Consider the following 21,255-nt stretch of genomic DNA (forward strand, 5'->3'; position numbering starts at 1 on the left):
TACAGGAGAGATGGGGGGGCTCTGGATCGGGGGTAGAGTGGTAGGACAAGGGGTAACGGTTTTAAGCTGAAAGAGGGTAGGTTTAGATTAGATATTAGGAAGAAATTTTTTCCTGTGCGGGTGGTGAGGCAGTGGCCCAGGTTGCCCAGAGAAGCTGTGGATGCCCCATCCCTGGAGGGGTTCAAGGCCAGGCTGGATGAGGCTTTGAGCAACCTGGGCTGGTGGGAGGTGTCCCTGCCCATGGCAGGGGGGTGGAACTGGATGGGATTTAAGGTCCTTTCCAACCCAAACCGTTCTATGATTAATAATTGTTTAGTAATTTTTGTTTTTTAATTTCTGCTTGGAATGTCTCAAATAGCTAACCAAAGAGTTGATGTGATATTTTTATTTTTTTTCTCTTTCCAGATGGGCTTTCTGGCAGAGACCAGCCAGTCGAGCTGTTGAATCCACCTAGAGTGAACCACATGCCTAGCTCTGGTAAGAAGAAACTTTTATTAAATGTTGCTCCTATTCTGGGAATGCACTAAAATATTCTGCAGCTCTATCTTGCAAGTGGGAGAGCAAAATGCAAATGTAAAATGCTGGAACCAAGTGTGTTAGAACTTGCACAAATCTACTTTCCCAGGCTGAGCGAGTGGGATTTGGGAGCGGAGGGAGGTTGTGCAGCACAGCAGCCTTGGAAGTCTTAAATAGCTCAGCCCTCACCCTTGGCAGGAGAGCCTAACCTGGTCAGAGCTGCTTGTTTTTCCTTAGGAGAGCAGAACAAAGCAGCACCTTACAAGTCTTCACAGCCTAAAAGGAGCACTGAGAAGCAAAGTAGGTTTTAGAGTTGCTGCTCCCATGAAGGAGCAGTCTCCTTGTGTTGCAAACGCAGGCTGATGAAAGCCTGCTTTGCTTTTCTGCCCTCTTCTCGTGATCCTGCCGCGGTGTCTCTTGGGTCTTGTCCTTGTGGTGTGAAGCAAGCAGAGCAGTCACAGCGTTCATCCTGGAGACTGGCTGCTCCTCGTGCAGCTGAGAGATCTTACGGCTGACAGCTGCAGCGCCAAAAGTGGTGCAAACCAAAGTTTTGGTCACAATACATGAAATGCTACGGAAAGCAATCTGCTGCTGTCTTTTGTGTTTCCCCCCTTCTCTCTTCCAAAAGTGTTTTATTTCCAGGTGCAAAAAGATAGAGATATTTATACTAGGGATGAGAGGATATATTAAACATTATCTACTTTCCTGGTAGGAGCTCGAGTTTTCCAAAAAGCAAACTTTCCCTTCTCTGCTGCCTTCCAAAATGCCTTTAGGTCCTTTTATATTAAGGAAGAGATCTCGCAAAAAGATCTAAGCGCTTCTGGTAATGCAAGCTGGAAAAATGTAAATGAAGCTTATTCAAAACAACTTCAGTAGATTAAGGGGGGAAAAAATGGGCTGTGACTTAACCTAGATTTTAGTGGACTTAAATGCATATCTGGGGAAGGAAACTTTTAAGGAGGTAGGGCTATTGTCTTGGAAAGAAAGGAAGAGATCCTCATTTACCGGGTATGAGTGTTTGGCTTTGGATTCTGAGAAATCTCTCTTCCCTCCATGTGCTCCAAAACTTGTCCGTCAGGTAGGGGAGGTAATATTTTCCTAACCCTGAGAGAGATTCTTATTTTAAGACTACCATGGTAACACAGGTCAGCTTTAAGGCTTTACTCTCCATTTTGTATCCATGCACTAGATTGAGTTTTGTGGCTCTGCACAAGAGGAGGCACAGTCCTCTTTTCTGCCAGTAGATCAATGGCCAGTATTGTGAGTGTGATGGATTTTAGTCTCTTACTCTCTTTTTTTCTTTTTTTTGTTTTTGGAATTGATTTCGTTGTTGCTTGTTATGTTTAACATTTCCTGTCGAGCTATTTCAGGACAAAAGCTGATGCTGGTTAACAGCTCAGGTAAGCTGATGGTAGAATTCGGTGTCTATTATTCTCCGGGTGAAAGGAGGCTTTTTTTAAGCTGTTATGGACTCATACAAGATTTATGGAATTCTTACTGTTTGGACTCTGTTTTTAGTATTTTTAATAGCTCACCTGTATGCCTACAGAACTAATAAAAGCAGCTTGGCCATCACCGTGGAGCTGTGCTCATGCTAAGTGGGTGGGATGTGAGATTGGCAGCGACGTCTCTTTGTTGAATGACTCGTGCCAGCATTTGAGCCGTGGGAACGCCTGTCTCATGCTGGAAAGCTCAGGCTGGTTGTGCACATGGTGGGCAAAGGATAGGGCCGACTGGGAATGAAAAAATGCCCTTGTACAAGAAGCAGCATTGCCTCTGGGAAGTGGTCCCCCCGGTACTTGTCACTCAAGACCCTACATTTATTCAGTTCCTGCTAAATTTTGGAGAAATCTTTTCAGCCCTGCAGTGTGTACATGGGCTGGAAATGTCTGCCTTACATTTTGATTTGCGGAACAATAATAAAAACCTGCAACCACGGTGTTAGGCAAAAAGCAGAAAGATGTTTCGGCATGTTTCTAAGCACGAGCAAATCTCATAGGTCTTGGAAGTGGCTCATCAGCTGGCTTTCCAGTGTGATGCCTGCCTTGAGCTGTGTATCCTGGTGGGTTTTTGAAGTGGCTGGTAAAAGCTGCTGTCATGTTGAGGGAGTTCCCTGCTTGGCCAAACCATTGTCGTGTCTGGTTTTTATCATTATTGCCTTTAGGAGTTTGCTGCAGATCCTTCTGAGAGAAGAAAGGAGTGGTAATACTGAGTATTTCTCTGGAAAAAAGGAGTTATATGTGGGTTTGTGGGGTGTTGTTCCAAGTCTCAGGCATGTCTGAAATAATGGTGTTGAAAAACAGCTTGAGGAAAAAATTGCTTAATTGTGTTCTAGGATATTCTGTTTAAAACCTTATCGCATCCTGGTTATGGTAAAGCGACTGATTTGTAGTCCCCATGATGAATAAACTTCAGTGGAAGATGAGTGTTTATCCCCAGAACTATGTTTCTAGTGAAGATAACATCATTGCGGTGTACTTGTAGAAAACCAAAATGTTTTCTCTTTGCCATGAACCAAGTGAAGGAGAAGTTTGATCCCTGTTAGTTGTTGTTCTCTGATATAAAGGGGTGAGAGGGGGATGTGCAGTACCCAGGTCCTCCACGTGCTCTGTTCTGTAGAAGCATCTCAAGTACAAAATCACAATGTTTAGAGCATTTTTATGAAACCGTTTTAGGAGTGAATTGGGTTGAGTAGAACGGAGTTCAGTCGTTGGCAAGGTGTTTTTTTTAGGAAAGTGACTTCTCTCTGCTTTTTGCATAAATTAAGGATTAATTTAAAGAAGGGAAACATTTTCTCTTTTCAAAAATCTTATCACCCATAATTGGTGCTTCTGAATTTTAGTTGCTTGCAAAAGTAAAACAAGACAAAACCCCCACAACCCACACCTTGCGCAGGAATAGAATAACCTGTCGGGTAATGCTGCTGGCGCTTTCTCTGGCTTCAGAACATTCCTGCATCTTTAACCAGGGGGAGGAAGGGACAACGTTGCTTTTCCTTAACTTCTACTTGCTGAATTTAGAGCTCTTCAGAGCAAGGACTACACAGATGACTCTTGGACAATCTCATGATGATGAAGGGGCCAGGTTTAGCAGGAGAGGAAGCTGCTGGGATACATGGTGCCTGGTTTTGGAGGGTGGCAGTGGATCGCCCGCAGAAAGGTGAAGGAGTTGTCCTGCAGGTTAGCATACTGATTTGAAGTAGTTTTGTGTTTACGGTATTTTTTGGCTTTTTTAGCAGTGACCTTAGCTGCAGCCTGCATACGGGAACTGCTTCATATGTCAGGAGGGAGGGACAGAGCTCTCTTTTCCTCTTATTTTTTCTTCCTTGTGCTTTTAAACTGAGCAGTGCTTTGCCTTTTCCAGAGTGCGAAGCTGGGGGGCCGGTCTTGGAGACCTCGACTGTGTAAATACCCAGATATGTTGTAGATAATCCTCTTAAAAACATCACTTGTGTACTGTTGATACCATCCTTGAGATTTATCGAGTAGATCTTTGTTAAGCATACTTTGCAGAATGAGTTTTCTTTTTTTAGAAGGCTGTGTTTACACTACTTTTGATAACTACCTCCCGTAAGTCTTCTCAGTTTTTCTTGTTGGTATAAACTTCATACTTGTCCGTTTTGTTACAGTAATCTTGAGCAATTTCTTTAGTATTAGGAATGTGAAAACAGCTTGATACCTGTGATATGCATGTAAAATAATTAAATAGCGGGAAAACGAGTCCTTTTTCAACTTCAAAGTTATACTTTAATAAAACTGCAAATTGGGATGAAAAGTCTCAACTGTGAGACTGAGATGGAAACCAGCCGTATTTGGGGAAACCTGACGAGTTTCCCCAATATGCTGGTCATGGCCTGATGTGAAGTTCTGGCGGTATCTGTGTACAGTACAATTACTGACCTAGGAAAAAAATTCCCCTTCCCATAGCGTTCCCATAGCTTTTCAGGGATGTGTTCCCAAGTTGTGATGAAAATAATAGTGAAATCACATAATTCATTGCTGTGGTTGAGCGTAGCTGACAAACAGTTGGCGTTGGGACGTATCCATTGCAGGCTACAGATGTATGCAGAGGTTGGGGAAAAGATGCTGGGCTTTGAAGGCGAAGCCCTTTCTCTGGCCGCGGATCAGATGGAAAGCTGCAGCGTGCCTTCCGAAGGTTGTTCTCCATCTGTCGTCTGCGAACCACTGGTGTTCTGTGAGGCCGTTGTGCGTGTTCAAGAAGTGATCAGTGGTGGCTTTCTGATGAGTTTTTGAGGGTTGGTAGTGGTCTGCTGCAAAATGTTAGGAATTAGGGGGCTGAACAAAGCATGGAGGGTGGCTGCAGTTGGGCAGTTTCTATAAGAGCAACCGAGACTTGCACAGGGTGTCCTGACGCTGGCGATGAACAAACTGCATCTTCTGCATGAGGCAGCTGGAAATGGCTCTTCCACGGGTGGCTGCACCCCTGCTCGCCATCCAGGCCGCTGCTTTCACCACCGTGCTGCTGCTCAGCCCTCGGGACGGCTCTTCCAGCGTGGTACTGGGACTCTTCTGGATCTGACACTGGTAAGAGGACGGGCAGCATGGCAGGGGCAGCCGGAGGATTATGGATGAGATTTCAGCTCCCTGCATTTTCTTCTTCCTAGATCTAATTATACAGTCTCTCACTTCCCCATTCATTTGAAGAAAAATGTTGATGTATGTACGAATAAATGGTTTGCAAGAGCTTCTGAACTAATATTGTTACATGATTTTACAGGCTTTTGAAATCGGAGATTAATCCCCCTCTCTAAGAGGGAGGAGTGATAGGATGAGATTTCAGCTCCCTGCATTTTCTTCTTCCTAGATCTAATTATACAGTCTCTCACTTCCCCATTCATTTGAAGAAAAATGTTGATGTATGTACGAATAAATGGTTTGCAAGAGCTTCTGAACTAATATTGTTACATGATTTTACAGGCTTTTGAAATCGGAGATTAATCCCCCTCTCTAAGAGGGAGGAGTGATAGTCCAGTTGGTCTAACAGAGCCGAATACCGCGCCTTTGATAATTTATCCCATCAAAGGAAGGGGATGCCCTCTCACTGCACTGTGTTTTCAGATACTTGCCTGCTTTCTTGTAGTGTGTCTGCTTCAAAAGCTGCTTCAGAAAGTTACCAAATCAGCGTGGCGCGGTGGGGCTTTGAAGCACGTTCAGATCACTGTCCAGTCGGCGAGGATTCGGGGCTCCCGACAGGCTCATACCTCTGCAGACAGGAGCCTGTTCGTCCTTGTTCACACTGGGATGTGTTAATAGGGGAATGATGTGCAGTTTTATTGTGCTCCAGAAGTGTAGCTCCCACAGAAATGCGTCCTTTAATATTAAAGATATCCTGTTCTATTCTCTATAGTGTCCAGGGGGGAGGAAGGCCACCCCAAAACCAGAATTATCGTTAAAAGTGAGTTCTTGAGAAATCATTTTAATGTCACAGCTGTACACTAAGCAGATTAAATCGTTGTTTGCTATTGTTAGCTTATTTAAAAGGTACGGCTATTATTGTCAGGCTTAGTTTTGTCAACATTTTGATGCTCCGGCATAAGATAGCAGAGAAACTGCACGTTAGTGTGGCTTAGAGCCTTGATCGTTAAAATCAAGTTAACCTTGTATTTACTGCAACAGGTAGTATTTCCAACCCTAAGCTAGATGTACGAAATGTAGCCCAGGCAATGACAATAAAAGAATTGGTTTACCAGCTAGAGGTACTGCTAAAGTCCCACACCATCTCCTGTATGAGCTTCAGCATCCCCGTGCTGCAAGGCACTAAACCACTTCTCTTGCTGAGCTGGCTTTGCTGGAGCAGGGGCTGCTTTGACGTCTGCCCAGAACCTGGCCCGTGGATGTCCTGATCCTGTGGGGTGGGAAGAGCAGGAGCCCACAGCTCCAGAACTCTATTTGTTGTGTTTTGTCTCAGAGAAAATATTTAGCTGTCACATCCTTTCTTAGCCATAAGGAAATGGTTATTAAAGAGAGGAGGTGGGATGAATTATTAATGACTTGCTCCTCTTTTAAGAACTGAAAGCAGCACTTACATCTTAAGCACTGGAATACAGAGCTGTTTTCTTAGATGAAAGGTAACTGGCAGGAAAATTTGCTTTACTGCTCAACCCAACGTGATTTTTTTTTTCTTTCTTCTTCCTCACCTTGTTTGGTTTATTAATTCACACTGATACTGTAGATTTCACTGGATTTTCTTAGTCCTTAATGTTCACAAAGAGTTATTTTCAATATAATGCTTCTCCCTGGTTCTCTATCAAAGGAAAGGTGGTTTTGTGCTTTTGCTTTTGTGTGAAAGCAGGTGATGGAGGAAAGCCTTCGAATGCATGACGGTATTTACATTAAACTTTCTGACTTAGGGAAGGAGGAGATGGCATGATAGGAGCAGACATTTCAAGGCTCCCTTGAATTGTTAATCGGTAATCTGTTCCCATTGCCTCTGGCTCTTCTAAAAATAACAGTACCGTGCTGTGAATGAAAAGTGATAAATATTTCATGCAAAGTTGATCACGGATTGAGGTGTTTCTCGGTAAAAAAATTCTGCGTGTCTCAGATGCGAGCTTTCGGTGACTGTGCGTGTCCTATTTGCCATGTGCGTTTCCCTGCTGGGTATTTTGCCTGGATCTGCAACCCTAAAGAGGTAATCAAGATGAAATATATATTTTTTTTTTTTAATTTTATTTTGTTTTCAATTCCCTCAGCTTTTCGAGGTAGCACTTGTCCTATAGCTGTAGTGGTCTGGAGCACCCTGTGCTCAACTCCTTTTTCCATCAGCTTCTCCTGACTCCTGCTAGATGGATGCTGGTGTTAGCTGGAGGACGAGGGTGGAGGAGTTGCCCAGGGCTGTTCCATTAGCAGCATGTTTGCTTTGCTCTGCATTCCCTTTTTACGGGTGTGCTGCAGAGCTCCCCAGAGTGCTTTATGCCAAAATTATCTCAGGGCAGTTCATCACTGAAGGGGAAATAGATGCCGTAGGTCCCTGCTCAGCAGCCACCTGCACTCCCAGGATTTTAGGAATTCCTTTTCTGACACGAGATGCATTTATCAAGCTCCTAGAGGCTCTTCCCCAGCGTATATTGATTTTCAGGGCTATATTTGGCTCTGCTTTGTCTTTGGGCGGTGGAGGGAGTATCAGGTGAATGCCTTGTGCAACGATGCCTGAACTGTTGTAGCAACCTCCAGATGCTGAGATGGAGAATTGCTGTTGGTTCATTAACTAGACCTTTCCTCTCCCTTTTTGTTGCCTTTTCCCCCCTGCTCCCCTCCCCTGCCCCCAGAAAACCAGCTCGAAACTCCAAAAGGATTTAGGCTGAGGCATAATTCACCAAGTTTACAAATAAAATTGTAACCAAGCTACTCCAAGCCAAACAGTAACAGTGACCCGCCGAGTGAATGCGAGCACTGCAATGTGTAATGGTTTCACTTTGGTTTCACTTCTTAAGTGTGTAGGACTTGAAAGATGCCTTCAACAAATAGGGTCTTCTGAGAGCTGGATTGGAACGTGAGCACTGCAGCTTTACCAGCAGGCTTCCTTCTGCGTGCCCGTGCTTTCCTAAACCACCATCTCTCCAGACTTCTCAAAGAGGACCATGCAGGGATGTCCTCCTCCATCCTCGCCTAGGTCATCTCACCACCAAGCACATGCGAAATCAGCGTTTTCTGTGCCTCGGATGCAGTAGTAAGTTCATTCACACTAAAGCCACCTCGTTTACATTTCCCGTTGGTGCTGGCTTGGTGTTTGCCCTTTGCATGCCTTGATTTGAGGTCTACCTTAAGGTGGTGTCTCCTCTGACTTGAAACAAGTGCTTATGATTAAATATCTGCTCCTTTGGCTTAACTAATATCTTGTGATCTAAACCACTCAATCATTACTATTTTTCCATGTGTTTTTCATTCAAGAAATTGTGTCATATCAGATGACTCATTCATATTTGATTAGAGATTTCATTACAAGCTGGTCTGAAGTTTTTATGGTCTAATAAAAGGCTTTGGAATCATTGTCATATATGTACTTGTCATATACAGAATAAATGTATTGCACATTTAGGTATTTTTTTAAGCTGTTACAATTCTTGCTGGTGAATTGTGTAACTTTTAAACTTGTTTAAACTTTTAAAACTTGTTTAAAAGTTTCTAATGAAATTCAGCGACTGAACTTTTCCATTGAAAGAGAACTTTTCACAAGCTATTGTAGCAGTTCTCCAAGTTGCCCTGAAGACCAAGCCATATGGAATGACCCATTTGTCATCCTACTCATGACAGTCATGCTGTAATTATATTAGTGAAGGTCTTGAAGATCCCGAGTTGTCAGGGTGTCACGTTAGTCAGTTAGGTGACATATGAAAGGCTTTTATTTGCGCTAAGGAGTGTGATCTGGTCCCTGTATACAAATTGTTTCTGAGGTTAAATAAATTAATACAATTTTTTTCAATTTCTTCTAAAAATAGATAAAGCTGTTAAAAGAAGGTATTTTTAAAAAAAACCAAACTATTGATGGGAGGACTACCTTTACCCTCTGGTTTTTGCTATTCCAAAACTGTCTTAAGCTTTTAAATATTTTTTCAGTTGCATGTAATAAGAGCTTATTTTTGTGCTTGAATTATTTTAGGAAATTATTTTAGTAGAAAAATATTAGACCAGGTTATTTTCTGCTGTACTTTTATTAACATTTGCCTGTGTAATATGTTACAAAAGGAGTATATAATGTGAAACTAGTCAAAGCAAGCCTATCTACTTGGTCACGTACCTGTGAAGGAAGCGTATCCGCATTGTGATTGAAAGATTTCCATTAAGTTTTGCTGGGTAGACTGAATTTCCCCCAGTCAAGGAAAGAAAAAGCTGTCATGAATGAAATTAGCAGGTTTGGTTTGTTCAGACGTTTTTGGGAAGGGATGGACAGACTCAAAGATTCGAGGTGGGTGTTTTCGAGTTCATTTTGCACTTGAAAAGTAATAGCACCTTATCAGTGTCGTTCTTGGTGAGCCAGATCTTCTTGTAAATGTTGCCAAAAGCTTTCATTGAAATCTTCCACTGGAGGATTAGTTTAATTTGGCTGTTAATAGGGTAACTAGACAAGCTCCTTGTTCAGCGATGGTGCTTTCGTGTGGCTGCTAGAGCCGGATCGTGGCTTTGTGGCAAGTGTGTCAGCAGAACCCTGAAACGGTAGCTGCAGGAGGAGTCAACTGGACAGAGCAGGGAACTGATGGAGGTGCAGCTCTTTTGTCATGAAGGTAAATGAACGTTGTTGAGAGGAACTGGCAGGTCAATGCAGAGCCATAAACAAGCCTGTATTCCCAGCCCCGGAGAAAATAGATGCCCGGGTGGTTGCACATGCCAGCCTAACCCTTGAAAAGCCCGCTTTGGAAGCAGGTGGGTTTAGGGAGTCTCCCTTGCATAACGGCGACCTCAAGGCTTGGCCAGTAATCCCCCATCGGAGCTGCGCTTGTGTGAACGTTGCTTTGCAGCGTGTGTGTTGGAAGAGGCATCCAGCGCTTTTTTTGAAGGAACGTGACAGTTCCTCGTCCATCTTGAAGATACCTGCGATTCGTCCCAGCAGCTCATTGCTTAGGAACGAGGAGGCTCTGCCTCTGCTGCCAGCTTGCTCTCTGACCTTTGGCAAATCAGTTGGCTTTTTTCTCTCTGCCTTACCATAAAATCAGGCAGTTTGCCCATCCTCGCGGTGATGTGTTGTGGTGCTCGCCTGCCTGCACAGTACCTGCAGCAGATAGTAGGAAATTGCAATGAATTTGGTAACAATCAGGTCCTGGGCATGTGCAGGTGATTGCCTGATCCCTTGGTGGTGACCCCAGGGTAGAGGCGATGTTAGCAGATGGCCGTCTGCTTTCCATCCATGAAAACTCAGTATCTTGGTTAGAAGTGTGAAGCTTAAGTTGGTCGTTGTCTGAGAAAATGAATTATTCTTTTTTAAGCCTCATATTAGAAATGGGATTTCTGTGCAGTAAATGTAAACACATTTCCCTTGCTTTTTTTTTTTGTTTTTTTTTTTTGTTTTGTTTTCTTGGGGGGGGGGCAGGCTTTTGCTTTAATACAATGTAGATTCTGATAAACTTGTGTATTGACTAATTCCTTGTACCTATGGAATGAGTTCCCATTGAGCAAATAATGTGTTGTGAGAGTGAATGAGCTGGATGGAGGAAAAAAGAATTTACAGGAAATAATCCAGGCTTCTGAAATATTGGAAATACCAAAAGGAGGAGAAGGGCGATAGCTGAACCCAACCCGTTGTATGGGGATGAAAGCCACAGCGGCGTTTGGATGGTGTATGGAATATCCTCAATGCAAAATCAGCACCATGGGGGTTTGAAATGGGGGAAAGCTGACATGGTGGAGGTGAAGGAGAAGCAGCTGCGATTTTCTGCGTTTCAGTGTGGTGGTGGTGGGGTTTTTTTCCCCTTTTGAAGCAGACTGTCTGGAGTCTTTGTTCTTGTACTTTCTTTGAATTTAGAACATTTTGGCCAGACTTCTCCTGATAGTTGCCATCCTTAATTGAAACAGCCATAACCTTGTGGCTGTTCACACGGAGGCCCTTGGGAGACCTGAGAAAAATATTGTGCTCGTACCTTATTTTGGCAAGTCCGTAAGAGGCTAAAGCTCTCTGGTTAACCAGACTGATTAATCAGAACTAGACACAGTTGGTGCCATCTGAATTTTATTCTCGTGCCCCGGGTCAACCACCAGCAGCTAGCATTTACTTTTTGTTGCATTTCCAGTAAGCTGCCCTATTTATAGCTGGCTGCAAGAAGGCAGCGCTGCTTGGGTCGAGATAAGGGTCGGGGCTGGAGAAGCGTTACCTCGGCTGTGTGCGGTGTCCGGGCTTGCTCCCTCTTCCCATGAAGTGCTTCGTAGTGGCTGCAAGGCACAGAGCTTCCTCGGGCACGGGCGAGCGGTGCCTTTGGGGAAGGGGAGGTTTGTGCTGCCTTGACACTGGAGGGGACCTGGATGCTGCAGGTGAAGGAACATCGGGATCGTACGGGCGCTAAGGGGAGCATTGGGGAGCACTGTACAGTGGCGCTGGACCAGAGGAGACTCTGCTGTGACCAAACAGTACCATCAAGTCCCTGTCTCCTGCAAGGGAGCGCAACAGGACACAGCCACGGAGTCTACACCCCGTTCTGCACAGCATGTGTTGCATGGGACACCCACTGCCGAGTGAATTCTTTGCATGTCAGCCGTGCCGCTGTCCCAGAAAGTAGCAACTGTGTTCTACCTTACCCTAAAGATTTTTCTTATAATATTCTAACTTCCGTTAGGATGTAAACATTACTTTAGAGAAAGTAATTTCTCACTCCCTACCCACCCTGAGTCATAGAAACATAGAACCACAGAATGGTTTGGGTTGGAAAGGACCTTAAAGATCACCCAGTCCCACTCCCATGCCATGGCAGGGACACCTCCCACTAGCCCAGGTTGCTCAAAGCCTCATCCAGCCTGGCCTTGAGTCATTTTCCTGCAGTCCTGCAGCACCCTGTGCTGGTTCCTGATGTTCTCCTGCTGCCAGCGTGGATGTGGGTGTTTGTGGTGGTCTCTGGGGCCCACAGGACCAAAGCTTTGCCACCTCCTCTTGGGCAGGCGGTGTCTGTTCGGTCCCCAGAGCTTAGTCTTGGGCAGGGGATATTAGAGGAGCAGGTGTCCCCCTGCATTCTGCTCTTCAGTGCAGTTGGGGCTTTTCAAGGCAACACTTGAAAACCAAGTGTCACACGTCCTATCTGCTTAATTGTCCTTTGCTCTCGGTATTGGTGAGAAATATTTATAATACAGAGCTGCCTTTTTTATTTTGGAGTGCAGTTGCAAAGAAAATGTTCCTTAATCCTCATGGTCACGAACAATGTTCTTGTTCCCTTTTGACCTTGCGAAGTCACAACACAACAAAGTGAAGGCACTGGATTGTGTTCCTTTTTGTGTGCTGTTGTCATAGTTTTTAAAGTAATGCTTTTCATGCACTCCTTAGGAACACAGAGAAGAATGACTGAATTGTGATAGAAACCTTCTGAAACTTACATGCAAAATCATCAGCACAAGTGTCATTATGGCTCTTTTTTAATTTGCAAGGTGTGTTTTACTGGGAGGAAAGAGGATGAGGGCAGAGCAGGATCCTTTCAAAGGTCAAGGCTTGCAGGATGGGGGAGCATGGAAGCAGATGATCTCTTTCTGAGCAGAGTTCTCCTTTTAGGAGGAGACAGTATATTGTCATCACATAACACAACTTTGTCCCGCCAGGTCTGGTATCACAGCGAACAGATTATTGCTTCTGCTACCCCCTAAGTGGCAGGCAGAGTTGGAGGCGTTTGCCTGGAGAGTGCTGGGACCCCAATGCCCGAGATACAGATGTGGCCAGCTGGCAGGTGGGGTTTTATTCCTCCATTTCTGAAATCGTTCGCTGATGAGCAGTGAGTTTTTTCTGGTTGTTTTCTCTTAGTGAAAGGTAGTGATTTGAGCTCCGAGGATGAGCAATAGGTTTGTGAAGGTGTTTGTGACGCACCAAGAGGGAAAACTGGGCAAAACTCATTCTTGCTCTTCTGACAGTAAGCCAGGGAGCTGGCGTGCTTTTCATTTAAATTTCAAGTTTCTTAAGATCTTATTAGACCTGCCCATCTGTCTCAGCCCAGGTTAGATGATGAGGGATTTTGCTTAACTGAGCAGTAAAGTTCTGCTGATAAAACCCAGCTCGGAGCACACCAGTAATTCCCTTCGCATAAAGTGCTGTAGCACTCAGATGTGTTGCACTCCAACGTGACATGCCTTGGTCCTGGGGTCCAGGGGCATTTGGATTTGATACCTCAATTGGCTATTCAAAAAAGAGCGTGATTAAACAAGCGGCAGCTATCGAAAAGCATCAGTGAAGCATCCCCTTCTCAGTGGGACCGTGTGTGCTTGTGTACCCACACTGAAGCACAGCCTGAGCTGGAGGCGCTACGTACACAAGGATAATACAGGGATTTAGCATGTCTTGAAGTGATGCTAAACAAAATGTATATCCGTGTCCTCCATCCTTGGCTGTATTTTCAGGCTCAGGAGTTAAAAGCCCATAGGAGCTGAGGGGTTATAAGATAATGCTGTGAAGAAGCCAGAAGGAAAGGCTGGAGGGGAAGAGTTAGGGCTGCATCAGATGGATCTGGGTCCAGACACAAATGGAGAGAAGCAGGAGAATCATCTGTCTTCCCCGAATTGGACAATACACAGTAAAGATGATTTTCCACCTTGGCCTAGGTTATGAGAGTGGCAGAGCCCCAAAACTGGTGCCAGGTGATATGACCAAAAAAAAAAAAAAAAAAAAAAGGTCTGGCATCTGATATGCCTAAACTTTAGTGGAATTAAATAGTGAATTAATATAACTCAGCCTTCATGATAGGGCTTTATGTGCAGTCCTCTGGAGCAGTCAGCATTTTGTAGGGGAAAAAAAAACACCTGATTGCTGGATGCCCATTACGTGCATCTTGCACTTCAAACCCATCAGTGAGGGGAAAGTACCTTGGCTTGAAGCGGCTCTGTTGTGACAGGGTGACAAAGGTGAGCAGTTTCCTCCTGCAGCTGATCTAGAGAGTGAATCCTAAGGATTGGAGCTAGGAAGCTTTGTTTCTCTGTAGGTACTTTAATGTAACTATATGTAAACTAAGAATTACCCATGCTCTCACTAGTAATGTGTTTTCTCCTGAACCTCAAAGCCTGGTGACCCCTCAGTGACTGTGGCTTGCTGGGACATCTTGGGAGAGCTTTGCTTTGTGGTGTACCTGTGTTGCCTTGGAAATTTTTAATTACATAAGGACGTACTCGTTACGGGCTCAGTAACAGCAACTGTGTGTTTAGGTGGGATGGGAAGATTTCATTTTTGCTGCTTGGACTTTTTTTTTTCTTTTTTTTGGTATGGCACAAAGGGAAGACAGTGACTGCTGGCGGCATTGCTAATGGTGCTTTGGGTGGGGGGAAAAAGTTTGCTGCAAAAAGTATTGGGTTCCTGAATTATTCCTTCCTTGTATTTCTCCTAGTGTACTGTCTGTACTCCAGGGCACGCTGGGCAAGAAAATCAGGTGTGTGTGACTGATGGTCATCTCCACAGCATGGTGGGGGAACGTGTGAGCACTGTGGGGGGTTTCCATCTATTATGGTTATTTTTGACTAACAAAAAAGCCTGTTGGTTGTAGGATTGAAGAAGTTGCACTGCTGCCCCAAGTCAAGAGGAAGGAGGATGGTGAAATCTTACTAAATCTGCTGGGATTTGGGAAAAAGTTTCAGGCTGGAGGTAACCTGGCTGTCCGTGGTCACTTTTTCTGACTCGCCATCCTCCTCCCTGGGGATGACCACCAAGACTGGGGGGTAAGAGCCCATGGGAGGGAGTGACATCAGAGGTCCCTCTGAAATGGAAGTGCCATGGTCTTGTTTTCATCTTTGCTGTGGACACGCTGGAGGGTATATTGCTGTTTATGATGTGTTTCGCGTTTACCAATCTGAATTGTGTGAGAGCATCCTATTAAACAACTAATTGAAAATGCTAATGTGCAACATATTTTCACAAACGAGTGTTTTGGTGGCAATCAAAGCCACGCCATCTTTCTCCTCCTGGTTCCGACCTGTTTGACAGAGAACTTGTTTACTTAGGAAAGCGAAGGTAAATTTGCAGAAAGTTAATGGCACCTGAAGCAATACTGCTGCGAGTGTCTTTCCACATGGACAAAATGCAGGACTGCTGGTGCATGAGTGCTGGTTTCTTTCCAAGGTAGATATGAGCTGTCTGGGGACAAAATATGTTTCAAATGTGCTACCAGTATGCCATCGTTTCCGTTACACTGGTGGCAGTAGCCATCATATTTCAGATATTTGGGGAAAAACCCAAGAGATGCTTTGATTAAGGAGAAAAGCATGGCTTGTGGCTGCTCTGATCCACCGCTACGTCCTCCTCAGAAGCTATTTCAGATGGGTAGAGCTCCAGGGGGTCATCGGTCTTCAACCGATGATATTTGGACTGGGTGGGAAGCACTTGGAACAACTAAACTATACTTGGCTGCTGGTTGAGGTTGGTGCTAAAAATAAATAAATGAATAATCCCTTTGGCGACCTTGAAGACTGTGGTGACCGCACACCAACGAGCGAGGCATCATCAGAGCCTGGCCCAGGCTGTGGCACAAGGGCGTTGGTGGGTGCTGGGGGTGGGTGAAGGGAACTTTTTCCTTATCTTGTCTAGCGACAGTGGTCTCTTGGTTATGTATCTTTTTATCTCAACAGTATTGTCACAGTATAATGAGAAACTATCCATGGAAGGTGATGGTTATTGGTCTGGTTGGAGTACCGGAGCTTTAGGGGAAGCCATGATAGCCCCGTGTGGATGTCTTGTTGAGCTGTTTTGCCTTTTTAGAGATGTTCTGAGCTAGACAATGTGATTTGAGTGAATAAGGGGGTAAAAAGCCACCTGAAATAACTCCTTTTTGTCTTCTGTGCTTGAATGACCATCTTCGTACCTCAACCAGTGGTGTCATGCTGGAGAGTGAGGAAGGACCGTACAACTGGGATGGAGAGCTTTCGGTTGCAGCACGGGCAGGACCACCACGGCTTCCAGTGGCTGGGCGTTACGTGTCTGTATTTGGGGCTCAAGGGTTGGTGAGACACCGGTCTCCACCACCTTCCCATGCAGGCACTGGTCTGAATCTTTCCTGGGTTCTTGGTGGAGAATGGTGATGGTTTGCGATACCACTGGGTGGATGTTTTTGATTTGACGTAGGAAAGGCTCAGCTGTAGAGGCTTGTGGTTGCAGTGCGGGAGAATCCTATCAGGTTGGAACACATTCTTTCCAGTGATGAGTTCTTTGTTTTTTTTAAGGGAGGGGAGAATGTAGTTAAAATAAAAAATTAGTGGTAAAAAAAAAAAGTAACCCTTAAAATTGCAGAGAATGAAATTCTCTAGAATTTCCTTTCTAGAATGACAGCATAACAAAAGGTTTAACTTTTGTTTGGACTACTGCTTTACATTAACCTTGCGACATGATATGGCAATGTCCAGACGCTGATAAGAGGTGGAAATAAAATAGCAGGAAAGACATGGGCTGTGTTGACACAAGTATCAAGTATCCTGAATAAGCAGCCAAGAGACTTCATCTAGTTTGATGTGAAGCCAAATATGTATGGTATCTGTAATTGGGTTTCTCTCATTCTGAGGCAGAGTGAGAGCCACGGGGTCATTTCACCTCGTTCAGTGTAACAGGGAATTAGGGGAACCACCACAAAAATTGCCGGTTTATCTTGATTTGAGAACACGTAGATTAATCCACTCTGATTTTTACTATTCACTCCTGAAGCTAGGTAGTGGGGACCCACCATTTGGCATGAAAAGGAAAATAAGGTAGTATTTACTATCAAAATAAGAACAATACAAATACTAAAATGAAAAGCAAACAGCCCACAAATTATTCTTTTGCATAGGACAGACACGTTCATAGTAATGACACATAAAAAAATATTTTTCCCAGGAAAATGGTTTGTATTTTGAGCAGTTGTATTCAAGCTAGGTCTTAGGAAGAGACTTCTGCTGTCGGACCTTGTATTGCAGGTGTCGGATGCTGGTCTTCCTTCCCAGAGCATCTCAGTGAACATTGGCTCGGGAGATCCACAGCCTGGCTCAGCCTTTGATTATGGCTTTGTGATTAGCACCTTCTATGATGCATAAAATTTGCTGGGGTTGGGTGCCTGGTGGATTCCTGTTTCTGGCTTTCTTTTTTTCTCCTTGTACTGTATCTCTTTCCTGTACCATCTCTGCACTTCTTTTTATAGCAGCAGTGCTTAGGGCTGCTTGGAAAGAGTCAGAAAGCAGTACGAGGGCGACTGCCTGATCCGCTTCCCAGCGAGCGCTGCTCCCACACGTGGCAGCGAAGCTGTGAAACGTTCGCCTGGACCGATCAGCAGTTGGGAGATTGCGGGCTTCCTCGAGATCTGCCTCTGCACGCCTTCCGCGGACCTGATGCTCTGGTGGAGGCAAGCGAGCAGCGAAGGGGGCTGGAACTGGGAGCCCAGTTTCCCTTTGCTGGCTCATGTGCCAGGGTGGGATGCGAAGCTGACAATGCCACCACCTCCGCTCCTTTTGTGCCCTGGGAGAAGAGCTTTCTCAACTGTGTTGCTTGCTTTCCACTCGGTGGTAATAGAAGACTCCATGTGCCAAGAGTCATCTTGGAGCATCGTTCCCACCTGGCTTGTACCAACTCAGAGAGTTTCACTTGGCCTCTGCAGCTCTGGCTCCTTTGCACGCGTGTGCTCAACCTACATATGACATATAGAAGCTTCTACAAGAGCATCTTGGAGTTCAGTTCCCCTTCCTGATCAACTTTCTGCACCAGTTTCCAAAATATTGTATTTAAGACAACTCTCTTCACGGAAACCTCTCTGTTCTTTGCAGCTGTCTGGGTGCTGAATACCTGCCCTGGGAACGTTGTGTTGCCTCTATGTGTTGTACTTGATTTTGTTCTCCAGCGATTTCAGGTGGGACAGGCAGACAAAGCTGGGCCTCTGCCCTGAGCTGAAGGGGGATTCTCCCCCTTCCCCAGGCATTCATTTACAGATGCCAGTTATACATTTTCAGGGTCAAAAATGGGATTTGCTCATATCTAAGGGAGAAAAATGTGTTGGATAAACTCTGGTTTTGCTTTCCGAGAACCCAAGTTCACACAAATTGTGTTCTTTTGCACAGAGAGGTGAGCTTGGAAGTTTTGGTGCTCTTTGCTGCAGTGCCATGCCAAGAGAGGAGCAGCAAACGCAGTTACTTGGCAACTTCTCTCTGTACATCATTGAACCCCACCGAGTTCCTGAAGCTCGTAAATACACTTTCGCTTCTGCCAAGCGATAGCTCTGTTGCACTACTTCTCCCAGGCTTATCAATGTGTACTTTTCCTTGCCTCTCTTTTTTTTTTCTCTTTTTTTTTTTTTTGTGTTGTTTTTTTTTAAAAATTTGGGCTTCAGTGTTGAGATGTGGCTACATGTAAATGTGCTACTGAAATGACCGATGCTGGTCAGGAGAGGGTCCAGGAACTACACCATGGTTCTGTTGCATAAGGGAAAAAATCACTTCTGAGTGAGGTGCATGAGGTGACGGATGAAGAATTATGTGCAATGTAAAAATCTCCATAATGTTAAGAAAAATTCTAGTCCTTTTAAAGCGGCTTTAACTGAGTTTTTCAGACAGTCTTAGAGCATGTTAGATACCAAGTTTATGCACAGTTTAAAAGACGCTTTACTCTTTATCCCAGAAAATAAGTTCTTGCATATGTCAAGAATTTCAGCTTCTAAGTAGCCATCGTATAATGCATGACATTATTTTACACCTTTGAATTATAATATTAATGGCTATTTTATATCAAAATACTGCTTTCCTCCTAAGCTGTTCATCTCTTGGTGAATATAGCTGTCTGGGAGTATTGGGGACATTTCTAACAGCATCATAGATGGTGATGGAGGTTAAACCCTTCTTAAAGGTGTCAGTTAATGGATCCACCACCACCCGTGATGTGCTTACAGGGGTGGGTGGGTGGCTGCCTCCTTACCTCCCGCTGTCGATCCTGTTGAGCAAAGGAGAGCTGTAATGTCACGAGCGTCGCGTTATGCATCTTCCTTAGGTAAGGAGCATCTGGAAGAGCTGTGGTCAGGAAGCTCTTTGCCTCCCACAAACGCGATGAACTGGGTTATTGTTAAAGCAAATTCAAGCAGCCCAGCGCTGCGTTAAGGCTGTCCCCAAGCGCGGCACTCCTGGTTTTTGGTACCTTGCCTTTTTCCTTTAGCTATAGACAGATTTAGACTTTCTTAATCAAGCAGTCTTGGAAGAGCAAAGGGTTTTAAATTAAACTGAACTTTTTTGTAAGATATCGCAAACCAGATCTTAACACGTATGCTAATTTTAAGACATTGATTTTCACAAGCAGCAGATATTCAGTCTTACAGGCACCAGATGGGTTTGCTGCTGGCATCGCTTGGGAGATTATGGTCAAAACAAGGACAAATCAGCTATAAAATTCCAAGACCTTGCAGAATAATTTTGTGTTTTCCCTCCCAAGGACCAGCTAGTTGTCGTATTGCCTTCTTTTTGTTGCTGTCAGTACGGCTGGAAAAGGTTCTTCAAGCATCTGAGATGGGCTCAAATGAGGGGAAAACTCTTGCAGGGAAGGATCTCTCTCACCACAGGTTGAGTTGTGTATCGTGCAGTGGCACGTGTGTGCACAGGGATTCTGCTCTGCTGCGCACGTTCTGGTTAAAAACTGACTTAAAGCAATAAACGTGTGCAACTGCCTATAGAAGACTCACTAATGTAAAGGTACCTTCAGTTATTGTCTTAAAGACTTGGGGGAAGCAGGCTAAAGTAACAGGAAGCCACCACGGCAAAGAGATGTGTATAGTGGGCATCTTTTAAAAAAAGAGGTTTTTTTTTTTAAAGTTTTGTGGTTTTTTTTTTGGTTTGGTTTGTGGTTTTTTTGTTGGGGTTTTTTGGGGTGTTTTTTTTTGTTTGTTGGTTTGGTTTTTTCTTTTTTTTTTTTTTTTTTGAAGAGTCATTGTAGAGCATTGCCGAACTATTATGTAGGCTTTGACCAAATCTACCTCTGTGCCCTTTCTGGAAGCAGAGGATGGTGCGTGTCACTGTTTTTCTGTGTTGCTGCCCGTATCTGTATGTAGAACTGTTGAGTTTAGGGTGAAGCTGTGTTGGTGTTGCTTTTTGTTTATAGCCCAGGACTGATATTTCCAGCACGCCGTGATGCTAAGCTTTTAAAAGCTGTCTTTTTTTTGAAGTTTTGAGCGCTATTAATGAAAAGATGATGCTGGATGTTTCCTCTGAAAGGCTGAGGGTGTGCAAACCTTGAAGGTATTTTCTGGGAGAATATGTTAAATTCATGATTTTATTGGAACTCTGGGATAATCTGCCTCTTTCCCCACTTGTGAGGCTCTCCGGGGATGGGTACGGTCATGGTCGTGTGCAGGTCGGTCGCTACCTGCTGCATGAGATGGCAGTGGTGGCCTGGCATCTCCCTGGGGTGTTCCCTGTTGGGCACGGACTGTCCCCAATGCTGACCCTGACCTTCAGGCTGTCCCCCACCAGCCTTTCCAGGGGTGTTAGTAATTGCACCCTGACCGAGCACGGGGCTGAGGGGTGTTGGACAGGCACCACTAAATGCCTTTGCACAGCTCTGGTGCAAGCTTTCCATGGGATCTTTTTCCATTAACCATGAATATTTACTTTGGGATGATACAAAATCAAACTGCTGCTGGTTATGACATCTTCCACAATTGTGTGTGACACCAGGGATTTCAGAAACAACGCTTTCCTTAAGCAGAAATCGAGGCAGATGGTAAAAGCAAGTGACCTACAAAATAGAACAAGTTTGCTCACCAGAAATGTACAGTACAAACAAATGTACTGTCACCTAAAAATACCGAGATGGCATTTCTGACAAAGTGATGATTGTACAAGGGAGTCAAAGTTTGGGTAAGGCCAAGAATGAATTTAGCATCCTCTAAGTACACACTGGTGATCAAACTGATGGGAAGGTATTTCACCCTAATGTTTCTTCCTCCCTGTAATTTTGCTTGATCGGTTTTGCCTATTTCTGTTTTATCTTTAAACGAAGTTATTCCAGCAGATTGCCTAAAACCGCCTGTCGGTCAGAGGGTCTTAGTGTCTTGCTGAAAGCATCACTGGTTTGTACTGTTTGTATTCCTTTTCTTGGAAAACAGGACCCAACAACTTGCTT

The 21,255-nt window shown here is 44.5% G+C and overlaps 1 protein-coding gene across 1 annotated transcript in view; it reads left to right on the plus strand.

Annotated features, from left to right (window-relative positions):
* The window catches only part of HDAC4 (histone deacetylase 4), a gene marked incomplete at its 3' end in the record, with an annotated part of 179,911 nt that overhangs the window by 71,552 nt on the left and 87,104 nt on the right, over positions 1-21,255 (plus strand). Inside the window, exon 2 of the mRNA XM_010077006.1 lies at positions 406-477. Within this exon, the coding sequence (XP_010075308.1) occupies positions 406-477 (72 nt within the window). The remainder of the gene's footprint in view (positions 1-405; positions 478-21,255) is intronic.

This window comes from Pterocles gutturalis, unplaced genomic scaffold (genome assembly GCF_000699245.1).
Source record: "Pterocles gutturalis isolate BGI_N339 unplaced genomic scaffold, ASM69924v1 scaffold13278, whole genome shotgun sequence".
Lineage (NCBI taxonomy): Eukaryota > Metazoa > Chordata > Aves > Pterocliformes > Pteroclidae > Pterocles > Pterocles gutturalis.